The sequence below is a fragment of the Cryphonectria parasitica genome (assembly GCF_011745365.1).
Source record: "Cryphonectria parasitica EP155 unplaced genomic scaffold M406scaffold_2, whole genome shotgun sequence".
Taxonomy (NCBI): Eukaryota; Fungi; Ascomycota; class Sordariomycetes; order Diaporthales; family Cryphonectriaceae; genus Cryphonectria; species Cryphonectria parasitica.
The window spans coordinates 940,998-962,090 of NW_024468910.1; the positions used below are offsets into that span (position 1 = coordinate 940,998).

The 21,093-nt window shown below is 40.6% G+C and overlaps 4 protein-coding genes across 4 annotated transcripts; 2 read left to right on the plus strand and 2 right to left on the minus strand.

Annotated features, from left to right (window-relative positions):
- Positions 1-4,368: 4,368 nt before the first annotated feature.
- On the plus strand, positions 4,369-4,589 carry M406DRAFT_224889 (uncharacterized protein; the record flags this gene model as incomplete). The annotated part of the gene is made up of 2 exons (XM_040915704.1): positions 4,369-4,462; positions 4,522-4,589. Coding segments are annotated over 2 exons (162 nt in total), but the record flags the coding sequence as incomplete, so codon positions are not given.
- Positions 4,590-15,688: 11,099 nt separating this feature from the next.
- Positions 15,689-15,916, minus strand: M406DRAFT_249985 (uncharacterized protein; the record flags this gene model as incomplete). The annotated part of the gene is made up of 1 exon (XM_040916661.1): positions 15,689-15,916. One exon carries the CDS (start codon positions 15,914-15,916, stop codon positions 15,689-15,691), a length of 228 nt encoding a protein of 75 aa, XP_040779282.1.
- A 2,736-nt stretch (positions 15,917-18,652) lies between these two features.
- M406DRAFT_71379 (uncharacterized protein) lies at positions 18,653-19,078 on the minus strand (the record flags this gene model as incomplete). Its single annotated transcript, XM_040925416.1, has 1 exon — positions 18,653-19,078. The coding sequence occupies one exon, from the start codon at positions 19,076-19,078 to the stop codon at positions 18,653-18,655; it is 426 nt and encodes a 141-aa protein (XP_040779283.1).
- Positions 19,079-19,698: 620 nt separating this feature from the next.
- On the plus strand, positions 19,699-20,817 carry M406DRAFT_240293 (uncharacterized protein; the record flags this gene model as incomplete). Its single annotated transcript, XM_040916118.1, has 1 exon — positions 19,699-20,817. A coding segment is annotated over one exon (1,119 nt), but the record flags the coding sequence as incomplete, so codon positions are not given.
- Between the last annotated feature and the right edge of the window lie 276 nt (positions 20,818-21,093).

Sequence of the window (21,093 nt, forward strand, 5' to 3'; positions counted from 1 at the left end):
GAGTACTAAGAATATGTTTGATTCTTTTGAAAGCTTCGAGAAAGCTTTCAAGAAAACCTTTGATAATCCTAACAAAGAATGCATTACAGCTTAGCAGCTTATGAATCTCAAGCAGATCAAGTCAGCTTCTGCTTATACAGTTAGATTCAAGCAACTCTCAGCGCAACTCCTGTAGGAAGATAAGAATCTTATAGAGCATTATTACAAAGGATTCAAGGATGATATTAAAGATGAAATCTCTAAGCAGAATTGGCTAAAGAACTTTGCAATGTTCTCTAATCAAGCTATCCGCATTGATAACTATCTGTATGAATAACGGGTAGAGAAGTTCAAGAAAGAAGGAAGCTAAACTTGGAGATTTCCAGCTAATACGAGCAAGAAATTTCAAAACAAGAATAGCGGTTAATATAGCAGTATAGCTTAGAGCGGCACTATGCACGCTGGTTTCATGAAACTCAATGCAGCTAACAAGCAGTATAGCAAGAAGAATAATATTACTTGCTATAACTACAATAAATAAGAATATATAGCATATAACTGCTATCAATCTTGGAAAAACAAATAGCAATTAGTTTAGAAAGAATGCTAGGTAAATGTTGCTTAGCAATAGGAATTCGATTAACTAAGCAAAAATACTCCCTTGGAGCAAGTATTGAACTCTATTAATTACGGAAATCTCAGCTGGACATTCTGCTATAATAACAACTGCTTAATATATTTCTTGAATAAGAAAGGTTCAGGATGGTTTCCTCAAAAATCTAGGCGCTGCAGACAAATAGCAACAGCAGGACGGGAATGTATGCCCAGCATCCTTACAAGTAGCAACTCGGACTGCTCTGATATTGCGGAATAGAGTATCCAAGCGTTGGAAGAAGAGCTTAGCAGCAATACTCTTTAACATTTTTCATTGCTTATACTAAGCATTATGATTCGGAATATGGATAAGAAATGATATTTTCTTGGTTACTAGTACAAATATATGAATAATACTGAAAATGCTTCTCAGGCAACAGAAGAATCAAACTAGGATAGACAGCTCAACGATCTACTAGAATCTCCCGTGAATAATAAATCCAAGAAGCTTATGAGAAGATTTCTCTTCGGTATTGAATGGAATAAGGAAATAATATGGATTGAATATCTTGTTTATGGAATAGGATTAGAGGAGCTCTTTATCTGTATTCTCTTGCAGAATATCGAAGCATAAGAAAATAAGAATTCTCGGATCAGCTCACTTTACAATCTACACTATAAATTAGCATAAATCTTCTGTATCTATTATAGCTGCAGAATGCATTTCCCGAATAAGATGCAATACGAATAGTTCCCTATCAGAGAACTAGAACAAATCCTTCAGGCTGTTAAAGAAAAGAAACTCCGCTTCAGAGAAGTTCTTAACAGGCAATACTACAATGCGTATATCGAGCTATTGGATGATTGCTCTATGCAATGCATGAATAAGAAAATAGAGTGGTAGCAATGCAAAACAATGCTCTGTACAATTCACATTAACAACAAAGTTTGCGACTGGCATTAACAGAAGGAAGATTAGAAATAATAACAATACAGGCAGAAGCAAGCTAAGAGGCTTGCTCAAGAAGCAGCAAAGCAGGCTCAGAAGGACAAACAGTTCTCAACGAATTCAAAAGAACAGGATTGCTTGTAAAGGGATTGCAGATGATCAGACTGAAACAATTTCTATATAAAGCTTCTAGGATAGATTATGCTTATATTAAGTTCGATATATACATTCAAGAATATAAATATAGCGTATTATTGAATAGTGGCGCTTAGGGAAACTTTATATCTCTATATATCATTAATCAGATATAACTACAATAGAGAAGGAAGAGATATTCATATACTTTCAGTACTGTGGAAGAATAATCTGTTGCATATAACCAAGGAATAATCAATAAGGAAACTGATTATCTATCTATCTTAATCCAAGAATATATAATCAGAGCTTCCTTTGATATTACAGATACAGTACAGCATGAGCTGATTATGGAGCTTTCATAGCTTAAGAAATATAATTCTCGAATCGATTGAACTACTAGCTAGATCTTATGGGAACAAGCCATACCCAGAGAAATAGTTACAATCAACGATGCAGAACTGAAGCTAATAGTTGAAGAACACTCAGGAAAAGAAGCTTCATACAGCTTCATACATATTTCCAAGTCAGCAGGGCTAGCAGTTCAAGGAGAAGAACCTAGTAATAAGCGAACCCAAACAGTGTTAGGGCGCTAACAGGTTAGCAAAATAACGGAAGCGAGATCCTTAGCAAGTTGGTTCGCTCCGGAGCGATAAGGAAAAGCTTCAGAATGTGGAATGTAGATCTATACGGGAAAAACCTCGAAACCAGGCTTTCGAGCGCTCGGTCCGGCCTGGAGCGAACGCTTAAGGCTTTCAAAAACGTTATCAAAAACAACGAACGAAAAGAAGTACACTCAACAGTATTTACTATTCCTCCAGGTAGCAGAAATAGCACAGAGATCAGAACCAATACTCGCGAATATATTATGAGAATATTACAAGTTTAAGAAACTGTTCCAGAAAGAATTGGATATGAAATTATTAGAATATAGCTCATATAATCACGAGATCTCATTACAAGAAGGAAAATAGCTCAAATTCTTCTCTATTTACGAGCTAGATGCAGTATGATTAGAAGCACTTAGGGAGTATCTTGATGAGAATCTTAAGAAAGAATATATATAATCATTGCAATTATCAGCAGGATATCCTATTCTGTTTGTATCTAAGAAAAATAGCAAGCTTAGGCTATATATTGATTATAGGCAATTCAACAATATTACAATCAAAAACTAATATCCATTGCTATTTATTAAGGAACTACGAGATAGGTTATAAGAAGTACAGTGGTTTATAATTCTGAATCTGAAAGAAGCTTATAATCTAATTAGAGTAAAGAAAGGAGAAGAATGGAAAACTGCTTTTAGGATATGCTATGAATACTACGAATATTTGGTTATGCTCTTTGATCTAACAAATGCCTCAGCTTCGTTCCAGGAAATGATCAATCACGTTCTATGCAAGCATCTGAATCAGTTCATTATTGCCTATCTTAATAATATTCTTATTTTCTCTCGAATACTGGAAGAATACAAAAAACACATGGAAACAGTGTTGCAAACGCTTCAAGATGCAAAACTCCTTGTAAAATCTGCGAAAAGTTACTTTCATGTATAAAAAGTTAACTATCTCGGATTCACAATCGAGCTAGAATGCATTAAGCTACAGAAAGATAAGGTAGAAGCTGTTAGGAATTGGCTAGTTCCCAGGAATATTAAGAATGTTAGATCTTTTCTCGAATATATCAACTTCTATAAACAGTTTATCAAGAACTATAGCTGAATTGTATACTCTTTTACAAATCTTACTAAGAAGAATCAACTCTTTGAATGAATCTTTAAAGCATAAGAAGCTTTCAACGAAATCATTAGGCATATTACCTTAGAACTGATTCTATATAAAGCAGATCCTTACAAATCCTTTGAAATTGAAACTGATGCATTGAGATATACACTCAGGAGATAGCTTGATTAACGAGATAATCAAGAGCATTTAAGAATTATAAGCAATTTCTTGAAGAAGTTGAATAGCTTAGAAATCAATTACAGAATCCCTAATCAGAAACTCATAGCAATAGTGAAAGCTTTCAAGAAGTAGCAATATGTAATGAGCACTGCAGCAATCCGAAGATTCCTAAGTACACGAAGGAGTTTATGCTAACAAGAGCGGTGTCAAAGTATCAAGTTCTTGAATACGGAACCATATAAGTCCTAATAAGCGATGCAAGTATTCACTGCCTTTGGAGCTACTCAGTGTATGAAGATTGAATACTTAGATTTACAACTGAAGAGCTATGTACTGAATCCTTCTAATGGTAATGACCGTGTTCTTATATATCCAGCTCTTCAGTATGGATTACTGTCTGGCAGCGTCTCGCGGATCACTGCGGTAATCCGGGTGAGCTTAGTAAGCTGCGCTTCTGGTGCTTCTAGTAATCCATCCCTATCTCCTTCCTAGATTATGTAATCAATGCTTTATCAGAACGTTGGATTCTTAATATCTGGTCCTTGTTGCTCATAACCTATTTTATAATCTGCATGTTGGATGGATCATAATATCATCTCCCTCCTATCGATCATTATCCCTAACAATCTTCCGTAAGTATCCTAGCAAGTTTTCCATATATATAATCTTGCTTTTCTAATTAAGATATCGAGCAGGATTGAGAAATCTTTTTCCAAGAAAACTGAATAGCATAACTATCTTTTCCTAGCTGTTAATCAGTTTGGTTTTGAGATTATGCTTTGCACTGCTTGCGCTTCCTAGAGCCTGGTATGCAAGATGATGGATAATGCAAAGCGTTATTCTCAGTATATTCATTGTGCTCATTCTTGTGATGGCTGTGGGATTCCTGTTTCTGCTTGTAAATCCCCTTTTTCTCCTTTTCTAACCCTTTCGCTGATGCTCTTCTTCTTTCCTTAGTTTCGCGCATTATAGCAGAAGATAAGAGGCTGGAATCGAAGGAGTGGGAGGCGGAGGCAGAGTTGGAGGGGGCTTATTATCGAGCGTTGGAAGTTCTTGACGAGGCGCGCGCGAAGATCTCGGAGTCCGCTGCCCGTCTTGCTCGCCTGCGCACCCAGCGTAGATCTCTTGCCTCTCGGGGCGCTCAAATGGTAAATGCGGGCCTCGAGTTCCTTAATGAGCTGGATAAGCGGGAATGTTGTGAGGAGGAGGAATGCAATCTTGCTGCATCAGTTCGTGAAGCAGTATCGGCTGAGAGTATTTTGGCTGAGGATTCTGCTGTTGTGGCTGGGAATTCTTCTTTTGAGGGTTTTGACTGGAATTCTGTGGATCTGAGGAATTCTGTGGTTGACTGGTCGGGTTTCCTAGGGAATGAGACCTCTGAGGGCCCTGGATCTCGGTCCGGGGCGGAGCGATCGTCTTAGGTGCTGGCTTTCCTTTTCCAATATTCAGCTACCTTTTCCTGAGCGTTTTCGACATTCTTCCGTAGTTCCCATGAGTTTTCACTTGCTGGGTAACCTTTCCACTTGATGAGGTATTTCCTTGTGTTATCTGTGCCTCTGTGCTTGAGGATCTTTTCTACCTCATATTCTGATTCATTGTTTTCCACTTCTGCTGTATTATCTGTTAGTATTTTCTGTGCTGCTGATTCCAGCAGTGAGATGTGGAAAACCGGGTATATTCTCATTCTATAAGGTAATGCTAATTCGTAGTTAACCGGAGAAATCTGTTGCAAGATTTTGAATAGTTCCAACTTTTTGTAGTTGAATTTATCGCTGAGTCTGATTGTTTTGATATTTTTTTGAAGTAGGTAGGCTTTATCTCCCTTCTGTAGGATTAGTTTCTCAATCCTTTTGGAGTTTGCATATTGCATTATTCGTTCTTGAACAAATTATAATTCTGATTAGAGTTTCTCTTGAACTTTCTTGATCTTCTTAACCCTTTTATCCGCAGCTTCTGCATCTGCTCCTAGCAGTGCTTTGTAATAAGCTGTTGAGTTGTATCTATAGAGTATGAAGAATGATAACTTCTTCGTTATGCTTGTATCTGCGCTATTATAAGCGAACTGTGCGAGAAGCAACAGATTAATCCAGTTATTCTGTTCCTGATTAATATAGTATTGAAGATACTATTTGATAATCTAATTCATTCTTTCTATCTGTTTATCTGTTTGCAGATGGAATGCTATAAACATTCTGTAATATATTCCAAGCTATTTCATGAGTAAAGTTCAAAATTTCGAGTTGAACTTTCTATCTCTATTGGAGATTACTTCTTCTAGCATACTATAGTTAGCAATAATCGTTCTGAGGAACGCATATGCGAGTTCTTCTGCTATACTGCTTTTCTTATAGAGAAGAAAGTAAGTATACTTGCTCAATCTGCAAACCACTACTAAAATGCTATTGTATTGCATCTTAATTAAGGGTTCTTATAAGAAAGATAGCTTGATAATGAAGTCTAAACTGATGAATTGCTAAATAGTTATAAGTATTAGTAAGGAATGCAGTAGTCCGTAAAGCTTGTATCTTTCTGCCTTATTCTTCTTATAGCTGTTGTATTATTGTAGAATGTTCTCAATTCTTTTCCTAAGATCTGGTAGATTCTAGTGTTTTTTGATGCATTCATAAATTGCTCTAACTCCCTGATGCCCATATGCTAGTATACTGTGTATATTCTTGATATAGTTATCTTATTCGTTCGGAGTTATTAATTCTAGATTCCTTTCTGAGAATCCGATTCTAAGAGCAGCATTCAGTTCTCTATGTATGTTGATGAGATTCTCTGACTCGTTTTGAGCAAAGATGTTCTATATATCCGAAGAATCTGCATCTCGATAGTCTGATCTTCTGCTGAAAGCATCTGCTCGTTCGTTTTCTGAGCTTTTGCAGTGCACAATCTTGAAATCGAACTGTAAGAAGAATTCTGCCCATCTGACTTGTTGCTTATTCAAAACCTTAATTATTATAAATATAGTTAGATTCTTGTAATCCGAGTGAATTATAATTGAGTATTGTGCGCTGATGAGATAGTATTGCTATTCCTTGAAGGCTTTTACTATTGCTATGAGTTTCTAATCAGGGATTCCGTAGTTGATTTCCGAGCTATTCAACTTCTTTGAGAAATTGCTTACAATTCTTAGATATCCTTGATTATCTCGCTAGCTAAGTTGTTCTCCAAGTGCATATCCTGATGCATCAGTCTCAACTTCAAAGGGTTTGTAGGGGTCTGCTTCACACAGAATTGGCTCTGAGGTAACATGCCTAATGATCTTGTCGAAAGCTTCTTGCGCCTTGGGATTCCACTCGAAGAGCTGCTTCTTTTTGGTAAGATTTGTAAGAGAATGTACAATCCAGCTGTAGTTCTTAATGAACTGTTTGTAGAAGTTGATATATCTAAGGAAAAATCTAACATCCCTGATATTCCTGGGAACTGGCCAATTCCTAACAGCTTCTATCTTGTTTTTCTGTAGCTTAATGCATCCTAGCTCGATTGTGAATCCGAGATAGTTAATCTTTTGTTTATGAAAGTAACTCTTTGCGGGTTCTATAAGGAGTTTTGCATCTTAGAGCGTCTGCAGCACTGTTTCCACATATTCCTTATATTCTTCAAGTATTTGAGAGTAAATAAGGATGTTGTTAAGGTATGCAATAATGAACTGATTCAAATGCTCGTATAGAATGTAATTGATCATCTCCTGGAATGAAGCTGGGGTGTTCGTTAAGCTGAAGAGCATAACCAAATATTTGTAGTATTCATAGCGCATTCTGAAGGCAGTTTTCCATTCTTCTCCTTTCTTTACTCTGATCAGATTGTAGGCTTCTTTTAGGTTTAGAACTGTAAACTATTATGCTTCTTGCAATCTGTTTTGTAGTTTCTTGATGAGTAGCAACGGGTATCGGTTCTTGATCGTGATATCATTGAGTTGCCTGTAGTTAATACATAGCCTAAGCTTGCTGTTTTTCTTGGGTACAAACAGAATGGGATATTCTGCTGATGATTGCAATGATCATATGTATCCTTTCTTAAGATTCTCATCGAGGTACTCCCGAAGTGCTTCTAGCTATGCCTTGTCTAGTCTGTAGATAGGAAAGAATTTGGGCTGTTTCCCTTCTTGTAGCGGGATCTCGTGATTGTATAGACTGTATTCTGGCAATCCTGTATCCAATTCTTTCTGGAACAGTTTCTTAAACTTGTAATATTCTCGTAGTATATTTGCAAGTGTTGGTTCTGGTTCTTGTGCTGTTTCTGCTACCTGGAGGAATAATAGGTACTGTTGAGCGTGCTTCTTTTCGTTCGTTGTTTTTGGTAACGTTTTTGAGAGCCTTGAGCATTCGCTCCGGGCCGGACCAAGCGCTCGAGGGCCTGGTTTCGAGGTTTTTCCTGTGTGGATTCACAATCCACTTTCTGAAGCCTTTCCTTATTGCTCCGGGGCGAACCAACTTACTGAGGATCTCGCTTCCGTTATTTTGCTAACCTGTTAGCGCCCTGGCACTATTTGGGTTCGCCTGTCACTAGGTCCTTCTCCTTGAACTGCCAGCCCTGCTAACTTGGAGATATGTGTGAAGTCGTGTGAAGCCTCTTTTCCTGAGTGTTCTTCAATCACTAGCTTCGATCCTGCGCTGTTGATTATAACTATCTCTCTGGATATAGCTTGTTCTCATGAGATCTAGCTAGTAGCTCAATTGATTCGAGGATTGTGTTCTTTAAGCTATGGAAGCTCTATAATCAGCTCATGTTATGCTGTATCCGTAATATCAAAAGAAGCTCTGGTTGTGCATCCTTGGATTAAGATAGGTAGATAATCAGTCTTCTTATCGATTACTCCTTAGTTGTATGCAATAGGTTGTTCTTCCATAGTGCTGAGGGTATATGGGCATCTCTTTTATCTCTATTGTAGTTGTGCCTGATTAATGATGTATGGGAATATGAAGTTTCTCTAAGCATTACTATTCAATAGTACGCTGTACTTGTATCCTTGAATGTATATATCGAACTTAATATAAGCATAATCTGTCTTAAAAGCTCTACATAGGAACTGTTCCGGTTCAATCATCTGTAGTCTCTTTACAAGCAATCCTATCCTTTTGGGTTTATTGAGAACTGCTTATCCTTCTGAGCCTGCTTCGCTGCTTCTTGAGCAAGCTTCTTAGCTTGTTTTTGCCTGTATTATTATTATTCCTAGTCTTTCTTCTATTAATACTAGTTGCGAACTTTATTATTAATGTAAATCATGCAAAGTATCATTTTGTACTGCTATCATTTTATCTTCTTGTTTATACATTGCATAAGGCAATCATCCGATAGCCCGATATACGCATTATAATGTTGTCTATTAAGAACCTCCCTGAAGCGGAGTTCCTATTCTTTAACAGCCTAAAGGATTTGCTCTAATTCTCTAACAGAGAACCATTCGTGCTATATCTTGTTCGAGAAATGCATTCTGCAGCTATGATAGATGCAGGAGATCCAAGCTAATTCGTAATGTAGGTTGTAAAATGAGCTGATCCGAGAGTTCTCATCTTCTTATATCTCGATATTCTGCAAGGGAATGCAGGTAAAGAGCTCCTCTAATTCCATCCCATAAACGAGATACTCAATCCATGTTGTTTCCTTGTTCCACTCAATGCTGAAGAGGAACTTTCCTTTAGGCTTGTTGGGTATATTATTCGCGGGAAGCTTCTGCAAGCTGCTAGGTTATTTGCTCTAGCTTAATCTTTCTGTTGCTTAAGAAGCGTTCTCTATATCGCTTAGATATTTATACCAGTAGCCAAGAGGATACCATTCCTTATTCATATCTCTAGTCATAGTGCTTAGCGTAAGCAATGAAGAACGTTAAAGGGTATTGTTGCTAAGCTTTTCTTCCAACGCCTGAATGCTCTATTTCACGATATCAGAGCAGTCCGAGTTGCTACTCGTGAGGGTGCTGGGCGTGCACCCTCGTTCTGCTGTTGCTATTTATCTGCAGCGCCTAGGTTTCTGAGGGAACTATTCTGAACCTTTCTTACTTGAGAGGTGTATTAAGCAGTTATCATTATAGCAGAATGTTCAGCTGAGACTTTCATGATTAACAGAGTTCGATACTTGCTCCGAGAGAGTATTTTTGCTCAGTTGATTGAGTTCCTATCATCAAGCAATATTCATCTAGCATTCTTCCTGGACTAATTGCTACTTATTCTTCCAAGGTTAATAGTAGTTGCATGCGATATATTCTTGTTTATTGCAGTTGTAGCAAATAATACTATTCTTCTTGCTATACTGCCTATTAGCTGCATTGAGTTCCATGAAATCAGCATGCATAGTGCTGCTCTGAGCTATACTGCTATATTGACCGCTATTCTTGTTTTGAAGTTTCTTGCCCGTATTAGCTGGAAACCTCCAAATCTGGCTTCCTTTCTTCTTAGACTTCTTCACCCGTCGTTTGTACAGACAGTTATTGATACGGATAGCTTGATTGGAGAACATTGCAAAGTTCTCCAGCCAATTCTGCTTGGAGATTTCATCTTTAATATCATCCTTGAGTTCCTTATAATAATATTCTATAAGATTCTTATTTTCCTACAGAAGTTGCGCTGAGAATTGCTTGAATCTAACTGTATAAGCAGAAGCTGACTTGGTCTGTCTGAGATTCATAAGCTGCTGAGCTGTAGTGCATTCTTCGTTAGGGTTACCAAAGATCTCTTTGAGAGCTTTCTTGAAGCCTTCAAAAGAATCGAATATATTCTTGGTATCCTGAGTATGCACGCTAGAATCGTTCTGATGCTCCAAGTGGTTGCACAGAGAAGATTCGTACTAGATGAGAGCATTCTTTTCGAGACGAATTCCTGCTAGAATAACTTTCTCAGATTCCATAGTAAACTGGATTGCATGATGCAAAAAGTATGCTCTGCAGTAGATAAGGAACTCATATAGCATCTTCTGATTGCTATTGTATATAGCGGGCTTGTTTATCTTGTATGCCTTTCCAGCACCACTGGTAACTGCAGAGGTGGACTGCGTCTGCTGAGCCTGTTGGGCTAGCTGGGCCTGCTGAGCCTGTTAAGCTAGCTGAGCCTGCTGGTTAGCGATAGTAGCGCTTTAGGCCTGCTGTTGTTCGCGCAGATCCTGGATACACTAAGTAAGCTGGTACACCTGGTTAACCAGTTCTTCCTGAGTAGGAGCGTGCGAGAACGAAGGAGTTCCTGGAGGAGCTATCGTATTCCGTATTGCTCAAGGGATAATACTGAACCGTTCTTGAACAAGAGTTGTGAAAATGTAATGAGCACTGCAGCAATCCGAAGATTCCTAAGTACACGAAGGGGTTTATGCTAACAAGAGCGGTATCAAAGTATCAAGTTCTTGAATACGGAACCGTACAAGTCCTAATAAGCAATGCAAGTATTCACTGCTTTTGGGGCTACTCAGTATATGAAGACTGAATACTTAGATTCACAACTAAAGAGCTATGTACTGAATCCTTCTAATAGTAATGACCGTGTTCTTATATATCCAGCTCTTCAGTATGGATCACTATCTAGCAGCGTCTCGCGGATCACCGCGGTGATCCGGGTGAGCCTAGTGAGCCGCGCTCCTGGTGCTCCTAGTGATCCATCCCTGTCTCCTTCCTAGGTTATGTAATCAATGCTTTGTCAGAACGTTGGGTTCTTGATACCTGGTCCTTGTTGCTCGTGACCTGTTTCGTGACCTGCATGTTGGATGGGTCATAACACAATACTATTTTATTAGCATACAATACTTGATTATAGTTTACTCAGATTACAAGAATCTGACTATATTTATAATAATCAAAGTTTTGAATAAGTAATAAGTTAGATGAGCAGAATTTCTTTTACAATTCGACTTCAAAATTGTATATTACAAGAGCTTAGAGAACGGATGAGCAGATGCTCTTAGCAGACAATCGAACTATCGAGATGCAGATTCCTCGGATATACAGAATATCTTTGCTTAAAATGAGTTGGGAAACCTTATCAATACATATAGAGAACTGAACGCTGCCTTCAGGATTGGATCTTCGGAAAAAGACTCAGAATCAATGATTCCAGATAAACAAGATAATTATATCAAGGATGTATACGGTGTACCAGCATACGGATATCAGAGAGTTAGAGCGATCTACGAATATATTAAAAGATACTGAAATCTACTAAGCTTTAGGAAAAGGATTGAGAATATTCTATAACAATGCAATAGCTATAAGAAAAACAAGGCAGAATGATACAAGCCTTACAGATTACTGCATCCCTTACTAGTATTTATAACTATTTAGCAATCTATCAGTTTAGACTTCATTATTAAGCTATCTTTCTTATGAGAACTCTTAACTAAGATGCAATATAATAGTATTCTAGTAATAGTTTGCAAACTAAGCAAGTATGCTTACTTTCTCTCTTATAAGAAAAGCAGTATAGTAGAAGAACTTGCATATATATTTCTCAGAATAATCATTGCTAATTATAGCATACTAGAAGAAGTAATCTTCAATAGAAATAGAAAGTTTAATTCAAAGTTTTGAACTTTACTTATAAAACAATTCGAAATATATTACAAAATGTTTACAGCATTTCATTTGCAAATAGATAAATAGATAGAAAGAATAAATCAAATTATTAAATAGTACTTTCAATATTATATCAATCAGAAATAGAATAACTAGATTGATCTATTATCTCTTGCATAGTTCGCTTATAATAGCGCAGATATAAGCATAATAAAGAAGTCATTATTCTTCATACTCTACAGATATAATCTAACAACTTACTACAAAGCATTGCTTGGAGTAGATGTAGAAGCTGCGGATAAAAAGGTTAAAAAGATCAAGAAAGTTTAGAAGGAATTCTGATCAGAACTACAATTCGTTTAGGAACGAATAGTATGATATGCAAACTCCAAAAGGATTAAGGGATTAATTCTACAGGAAAGAGATAAGGTTTATCTACTTCGAAAAAACATCAAAATAATCAGATCTAGCAATAAACTCGATTACAAAAAGTTGGGACTATTCAAAATCTTACAATAAATCTTTCTGGTTAATTACGAGTTAGCATTACTTTATGGAATGAGAATATATCTGGTTTTCCATGTTTTACTGCTAGAACTAGCAGTATAGAAAATATTCATGGATAATATAGTAGAAGTAGAAAATAATGAATCAGAATATAAGGTAGAAAAAATTCTCAAGTACAGAGGTACAAATAGTACAAGGGAATATCTTATCAAATGAAAGAGTTACTCAGCGAGCGAAAATTCATGGGAATTGCAGAAAAACGTTAAAAATGCTCAGGAAAAGATAGCTGAATATTGGAAAAGGAAAACTAGCACTTAAGATGATCGCTCTGCTCCGAACCGAGATTCAGAGCCTTCAGAGGTTTCATTCTCCAGGAAATCCGATTAGTTAACTACAGAATTCCTCAGATCCACAGAATTCCAGTCAAAACCCTCAAAAGAAGAATCTCCAGCTACAACAGCAGATTTCTCAGCTATCACAGCCTGCACTTCAGTAGCAACACGCACCCTCTCAGCCTCAGCCTCCTCAGCCTCCTCTTTCTCAAGCTTCTCGAGATTCTTGAGATCTCAACGAATAGCCCGAGATATCCTCTCATACTACATCTTCTTTTGTTAATGCAGTTGAAGCAACTTTAACTCCAACTTTTCTATCTCATCCTCCAGCTTTCGATGCTGAGTAGAGATAAGGAGGAGTTCGGCAGCATTCGTTAGCTCCAGAACATTGCACTTAGCGCGATTCTGGGAAACGCACTCCAAGCAACGGGATGAATTGTGAGGAGAAACGATATACGATTGCAGGCCTCGACTGTTGCAATAAGAACAGGGATGCATATCGAAACTGTTTGAAAGAATGGACTGAAGAAGGAGATTTTTCTGCTTCTTTTTGTTGGAGCGAGGATTCGAGGATTTCAGTTTTGCGATTTTGTTGATTCTGTTCAGCATTTTGATTAGGAAGGCAAGATTATGAATACGGAGACTTGCTAGAATACTTACAGAAGATTGTTGGGAATAATAACTGATAGAAAGGGAATGATGTTATAACCTATTCAACATGCAGATTATAGAATAGGTTATGAGTAATAGGGATCAGGTATTAAGGATTTAATATTCTAACAAAGTATTAATTACATAATCCAGAGTTAGGGTTGTAAAGAAGGGAGGATCGTTAAGCTTGCTAGCAATCTCAACGAGCTTCACATCTTGAATCGCTAGACTCGCTAGCGATCCCAACGAGCTGTACTGAAGAGCTGAATATATAAGAACACATTCATTACCATTAGATGGATTCAGTACATAGCTCTTCAGTTGTCAATCTAAGTATCAGATTACTCTCTACTCTGATAGCCCCAAAGGCAGTGAATACTTGCATCACTTACTGAGACTTGTACGGTTCCGTATTCAAGGACTTGGCACTTTGACACCGCTCTTGTTAGCATAAACCCCCTTTGTGTACTTTGGAATCTTCGGATTGCTGCAGTGCTCATTACACTGCAGGCCGCGGAACTCATCCGCATAAATATAACGTGGGATGATAAATCTGGAATAACGGGATGAGATATCGATTGAATCGATCTAGTCTTGAGACGCTGGATGCATAAACAATATTCGTTACTAATAGATAGAGATACATAGCTCTTCAGCCATTATATACAATAGTCTTATGATCGCTGGACTCAGCCAAGCACGCCTGGCTTATAAGAACCCTTGCTCATTGCTCTAACGTTCATGCTTTCGTGCAACAGCGCTCGAGTCTGATAATCCGAATCTACTCCTCACAGTTTCAGAATTCGCGTGAAGATTACATGATAAAGAGCAAGCTGGCTAGCCGAAGTTGAACAATTAGGAAGTCAGATGGAGAATAGCATACCCACTGCATACAGCCCTTTCTCCCCTCTCATGCGACGTTCAAGGCCTGGGCAGAGAAGCCCAGCCTAGCAATCAGAACTAGAATTTTAAAATTTCCGCTCTAGTTTTATGAGAAGTCTTCCGCTCAAGATGCGTGGTTAGACTAGGTTAGCTTATTTATCGAGCAGCGACTCTCGCGGTTCACAACAAAGAGCTGGATATATAAGAACACATTCATTATCACTAGAAGATTTAGTACATAGCTCTTCATTCGTCAATCTAAGTTATTATTAATATACAGTGAATAGCTTCAAAGGCAGTGAATACTTGTATACGATACAACGGCGTTTCGTATTAAGAAGTATATGCTCTATACCGAACTTGCTAACATAAACTCAATCGGTTTAGAATCTACGGATTACTGCAGTGCTCATTACACATATCTATCAAAGGTATTAACTCCAATTCGTTTTACAAATTCTCTTGATTTGTACATTCTAGTGTTGGCTGGATAATATCCTTTATAATATAATCTAGCTGTGTATCTGCTGCAGGCACTTAGCTAGGCCGGTAAACTGCTTCGACTTTCAGCCATATCTTCCTTGGTTTTATTAGCAGCGCACACAATGAAGTTTCGTCCACTGGGGACCATAGACCATTGAAATAGAACAACCAAGGCGAAAAGAGAAAAAAAAGAGAAAAGAAAACGAATCAAGAGAATAAACTAACGAAAATCATAGAAACATTTAAGTAGAACGAATTGTTTATATTCATTCTATCTAGCTCCAGCCAAAGTTCTATAAGGTGATCACTTGTGATCTAGAAATTCGCTTGAAATTGTGGTAGGGCGTTATTTGGTAGTGTCCCTAGCTGTGCGAGATCGGAGCACACGTTTTCTCATGCGTGCATCATCCTGTGATATGGCTGGCGAAGCTTGTCGGGTTCTGGTGAAGCGAAATGGGCGCTTAACGGACTTGAGAGCTGGTTCATTATCGTTGTAAGCTTTTGCTGGAGTAGGGGTTGTAATCTGGTTCCTTGGAGTACTAAGTCCCTGCCCCTCGAAATACTCAGCGAGCATCTTAGCAGCTGATCATCTCTTGTCTGGGTTGAACTGCGCCATCCCTTCCATGGGTTTCGCTCGATTCACCCTCTCCAAGGCCGCATTCTGCGCTTCGCATGGAGTCTTGAACTTGCCACTTTCAAGATGTCCACGGATATTATCAATATCAAGCATCCACAATACAGTAACAAAAAGAGACCAAATATCCACCTTATTCTAAAGCTTAGACAGAGAGCTATCAAACAGTTCAGGGGCTGCATAATAATAAGTGCTAATCACAGTTTCTGCAGCAGCAAGTCTTTTGGAAAGACTGAAATCCCTAAGCTGGAAAGTGCACTGATCGCCTGGCTCTCTAACATAGAGAATATTCTCTGGCTTTATGTTTCGATGAACAATTCTGATTGATGTTAGATAATCAAGAGCCTGAAGCATCTGGCAAAGCATTAAGTCAAAGCCCCTCCTTGTTGGCACCCCCCCCTTATTAGCACCCCTGAACGGCTATACCGCCCACTTATATATACATTATTTATATACATTTCTCTTCCTATTCACCCACTACGATACAGTCCTTCTCGTCAGTAGGTAATTCGACATTGCTTTCTTCATCCTAACTATCGGCATTCCCATTTACCGCGTTTTAAGCCCTCTGTATATCTTCAATATCTGCAAACCTCGAATTTGGACTTGTATCAACCCTCCTTCTTTTAGTTGGCTTTCTAGCCTCAGCCTGGCTTTCCAATGCATCAATCTTCTCCAGGGCTCTAGCCCGTTCGACATCTCTTTCATTGAATGCTTTGCATATCTTCCTGAAGAGTATCCGTTGTGTTGGGGCTAATGAAAGCTGATGCTGATTCTTCTGTATCTGGTGGTATAGATCTTTGCCTTTGTGAGGAGTTGAAATGATAGCTGATGGGCTTGAGGAGGCTTTCTGGGTAAGCTAAGGTGCTTTTGATGCTGTTGAATTTGAATTTGTTGTAGTTTGAATGTGCTGAGGGGTGTTCTCGAGGAGAAGAGGGCTCAAGAGTGGCTTGGAGGGTCTAACAGGCCATAAACCAGAAGCTTTCCACCCTCACTTGATATTCTGACTAGAAAGACCTTCCAAACGAGCCTCGTGATAGTTCTTGAGGAATAAACGCTTGCCTAGCACTGTTGAATCCCCCTACTGGCTCGTATGACTGACTTTTCGTCTGTATGCCCTCTTGAGAGACGAGAAGACTCCTAGGTCGAGGGGTTGAAGCTCGTGAGAGGTATGAGAAGATTTAGTTCTGCAAAGATTAGGCTGTGCACGATGGCCTGAAATATTTCTGGGTGGATACTTGCTGCATTGATAAAGCTAACACGCTAGAAACAGTATACGCAAACAGTCTTTTCATTTCTCATAAACTATAACTCATATTTATACCCGAGAAAATGCCTGCCGAATATATCTAGGCCAGCGAAGTACCCAACCTTGAATACCAACTCCCAGCGTGCAAAGAAGATTGCTAGGCTCAGGCTGCTACATGCTCTTTCATTAGAATCTAGCAATGAGTAAGGGAGTAGCAATACTGACTAATGAAGACTGGTTTTGTTCTTGATAGGGGTATTTTTTGAGAACATCCGACAGAGCATTATATGCTCTTGATCTTCGTACACAGCACCTACATAAGATTCGAGATGAAGTTTTGTGCTGATAGAGTATATCAAGAGGGCCGCATTTGCACATGTTGCAGTATCTCTCTCCCAGTATTGCTCGTGGTAACTCTTTGATATACCGATCCATCCTGTAGAAAACGAGAAAAGTGTAATGAACGCTGCAGTATCTCAAAGATCCTGAAGTATTCGTGGGTTTATGCTAACAAGAGCGGTGCCAAATATAAGCCTTGAATAGGTGTAATGATGCACTGCAATACCCGAAGATTCTGAAGTGCACAAAGAGTTTATGCTAACAAGAGCAGTGTCAAAGTGATATCCACTGAATACGGAACAAGTAACTGTAATCTGTGCAAGTGCTGATCATTCGCCTTTGGAGCTATTCAAGTGTGTGACAAATGAATACTTAGATTGACGACTGAAGAGCTATGTCCTGGTGGTCTATCTAGTGGTAATGAACGTGTTCTTATATATCCAGCTCTTCAGTATGGCTCACTATTGCTCAGTGATGCTCACTGAGGCTCACTGCTGCTCACTGAGGCCCGGTGAGCACTGGTGAGCTCTTCTGATTGGTTGGCCTGTATCAACCCTAACCCTAGATTACCTAATCTTGGTTGGGCGTGTTCATCTTTCAAACTGTAACTGTAAATTCCGGCGTAAAAGTGAGCCGGAAGAAGGCATCTTCGAGTTGATCTCCTGGGCTTTCCTATGGCGGCTGGTCCATCAGCTCTAGCTTCTACATGCAAATATGGCGAGGAACAGATAGGCTAAGATCCCCAATTCTGCAGCCACGCCGGAACCCGGTGAGAGCGAGCAGAACCCCGAGCGATGAGAAAATCAACCCACGCCAGGAAACAGTTCCAACTCAAGAAGGGTCTCAGGCGCCCAAATGTGCCTCTGGTGCCGCGATTGAAAAGGGGCCGACCTGGTCTACCTGTTTTCATCTGCCGGCTGAGCTTTGGGCGGCGCAAGACGAGCTGACAAGGCACGCACGGGTATTCCGTACACAGAGCTACATTATTAGTCTCATTCCAGTGCCCTGAATGCATGCGCTAGAGCTTAATCCTACCCATTATGCAACACTATCTCAGTGAGAGCAATCATATGGAAAGAATTCAGCATGCACCCCATCTCCCCGAGCAATCTTGCTATCTCAATACCGAAGGCCAGTACCATCATATGCGCAATCTGCAATGGCCCAAGTTTCTGTTCACAGCTTTATGCTCTTATATCAATGAGAATCACATCAATAGCTTCCTTACCGATAAGTGCAAATATGTTACTTGCCTGGGCATGCCCGGGTATGGACAATCTTGGTATTGATGCCTACGTCTCTCACATCTCTGCACAATACGGCGTTCAATCTATGGAGCGTTGTCCTTTTTATCGCATCTTTCTCACTCCAAGGAGTCTGGTCACCCATATCCGGGCCCACTTTCGGCGATCATGCCCGCTTACTTGTCCAAAGCGATACTCAGCCTAGGTATCTTTATATATACAGTGCTATGCATCCCTCGAAATGCGGAGGCTTCCTCCACAGTAGCCGGTTCACTGTGTTTGGCCATTGTGTAGGTATGTTGTCGGCTTGTCGGCTTGGACCCATTCCCTGATGAGGCGTTCGCGGATGTAGCTGGGGACGTCGCAGTCCTGGAGAGCAGCAGGAGTAGCAAACGGTCCCGCCCCGGTGATAACGCCGCCATCCCTCAAGCCTTCGTCAGCATTGTCTGTGGCGGCGTTGGCCTCCTGCTCTAGCGCCCGGAAGGTGGGGTCGTCCGCCTCGTCGGGTTCCTGGTCGGCAGGGGTTGTGGGTGTGACCTCGGCTTCAGCTGCAGCAGGGGCCCCCTGGTTCCTGGCATATGAGGTCTCGACGGCGCTGGAATACCAAGACAACTTCTGCTGGTGCTTGGGAGCTTCAATGTAAATTTTCAAAATAATAAAGATAATCTGGTCGTCGAGATCCCATTTGGCTGGCATTGTTGTTTCCAACTGAAAAAAAAAATAAAAAAAAAATTAGTAACGCGTTGTATATTTCGCATGTTCATTATAGACTCCACTTCATCAGGCATTGTTAGTCGTACCTTTCTCCTTCAAAGATTATTGAGAATTGGTCCTGTCGGAATAAAGGCATTGGTCTCATGTGGGTGAAAGGGCCTTTCAGGCCCCTGACACCAGGGCCCTTTCACTAGGTTTCGGGCTAGCCGGCCCTTTGTTGTACTTTTCCTATAGAAACGGGTGCACCAGTACCTCTGGCCCCAGGATAGTTAGAAGGATGTAGTGCAAGTGAACTATGACCTGGCTTTTCACCCATCCTTCACCCCTATGAGTTCACTGCCCCACATTTGACAAAAGCACTTCGTAGACCGGTCTCTTTATTATCACCAGTTCCCACGCTCATTATCGTTTCCTGTGAGACGCCCTCCATGGCGATCCTGCAGAACCCCAAGAGACAACGAGCAGACGAGGACTTGCAGGACGGTCGACGCGTCAAGTCACGGAAGATAGATCAGTCCTCGCTGGACCAGCGCCCAGCCCAGATACCTCGTCACCAGAGTTTCGACTCGCCCTCGCCCTCACCCTCCGTCGACACGCCCTCCTGGCACTACCCACCCGAGTTCTGGGACAGACTCTCGACGATTCCGCTGATCCGCTCGGCCCTGGAAGAGCTTGACCGGCGGATTTGCGAACAACCTGCCCCTCCTCCCCCGTCGTCGCCGACAGAGCCCGCTGCCCAAGACCTCGCCCGATTTGCACGCCACGGCGGACCAGACCTGCGCGATCTTCGAGGGTATCCTGCTCCTGTGCTGAGCAAGCACCATACTGCTGCTACTATGAGCTCCTTATCTAGAAGCCAAGCAATCAAATCTACCGATCCAACAACGGTTATGACCAAGTCAGAGACAACCAAGAGTAGAAAGTCATCCCCTTACAATCCTGGGTTCGATCAGCATTTGACCGACCATGGCATTCATACCATCTGGAAGTCGCAAAAGCTAAACTTGGAGGAAGTAAAAGTGGCACTCATGGCTCCAAGGCTATCACTCTCGCTCTCTTGCTTCTCAGACAATGCTTTCGAGACTTTCTATGAGACTAATGCTCAGGCAAAGGATAAAGATGATGTGTACAAATACGTTCTTCCCACCATTACTAGCTCTCGGAAAGATAATTATTCCTTCACTGCGAATATAGCTTTCGGGAATCTAGCACCGCTCACTGATGGAACTATAGTAGCAGCTAAGCCGGACATCGCTCTAGGAGCTCTCCCTGAACAACTCAACTCAACTATTCGCAGCGAGCTCCAACACTACATTATCCCTTCCACTTCGACGGATCGATTGATAGCGCCCAACTTCTTTCTGGAGGCGAAGGGCCCGCATGGATCTGCAGCAGTAATGATGCGACAGGCTCGCTATAATGGAGCAATCGGTACTCGGGCTATGCATAGCCTGCAGAACTATGGTCAGGAGGAGCCTGTATATGATAGCAAGGCTTATACCTACAGCTCAACCTACCATGATGGCCTACTCCAGCTATTCGCTCATCATGCTACTGCGCCCGCAACATCAGGAGGCCAGCCCGAGTACCACATAAACAAGATCAGGATATTTGCTATGACAGATATGCGTGAAACTTTTGTTCAAGGAGCTGCTGCATACAGGAATCTGAGGGACCTAGCAACGCAGCAGCGAGCTACATTCATCGAGGCGGCCAACGCTACATACCGAGCGCGGGTCGCAGCTGCTCAGAAAGAGCCGATAGCTGAGGCACAGCTCTGCAACAACTCCAATTCCGTCTCGGACGAGAATTTCGACTGCGAGGCTGACCACACACCACCAGCCATCGAAAGATTACGATCTCCTGCAACGCAAGATGACCAGGGGTATAGCGTATTACCTGCGCTTGCTGCTGCCGGACCAGCGAATCCAAGCTCTATATCAACGTTGATATCGGAACGCCACAGTCGCCATAAGGCCTCTTCTAAGCGCTAGAGA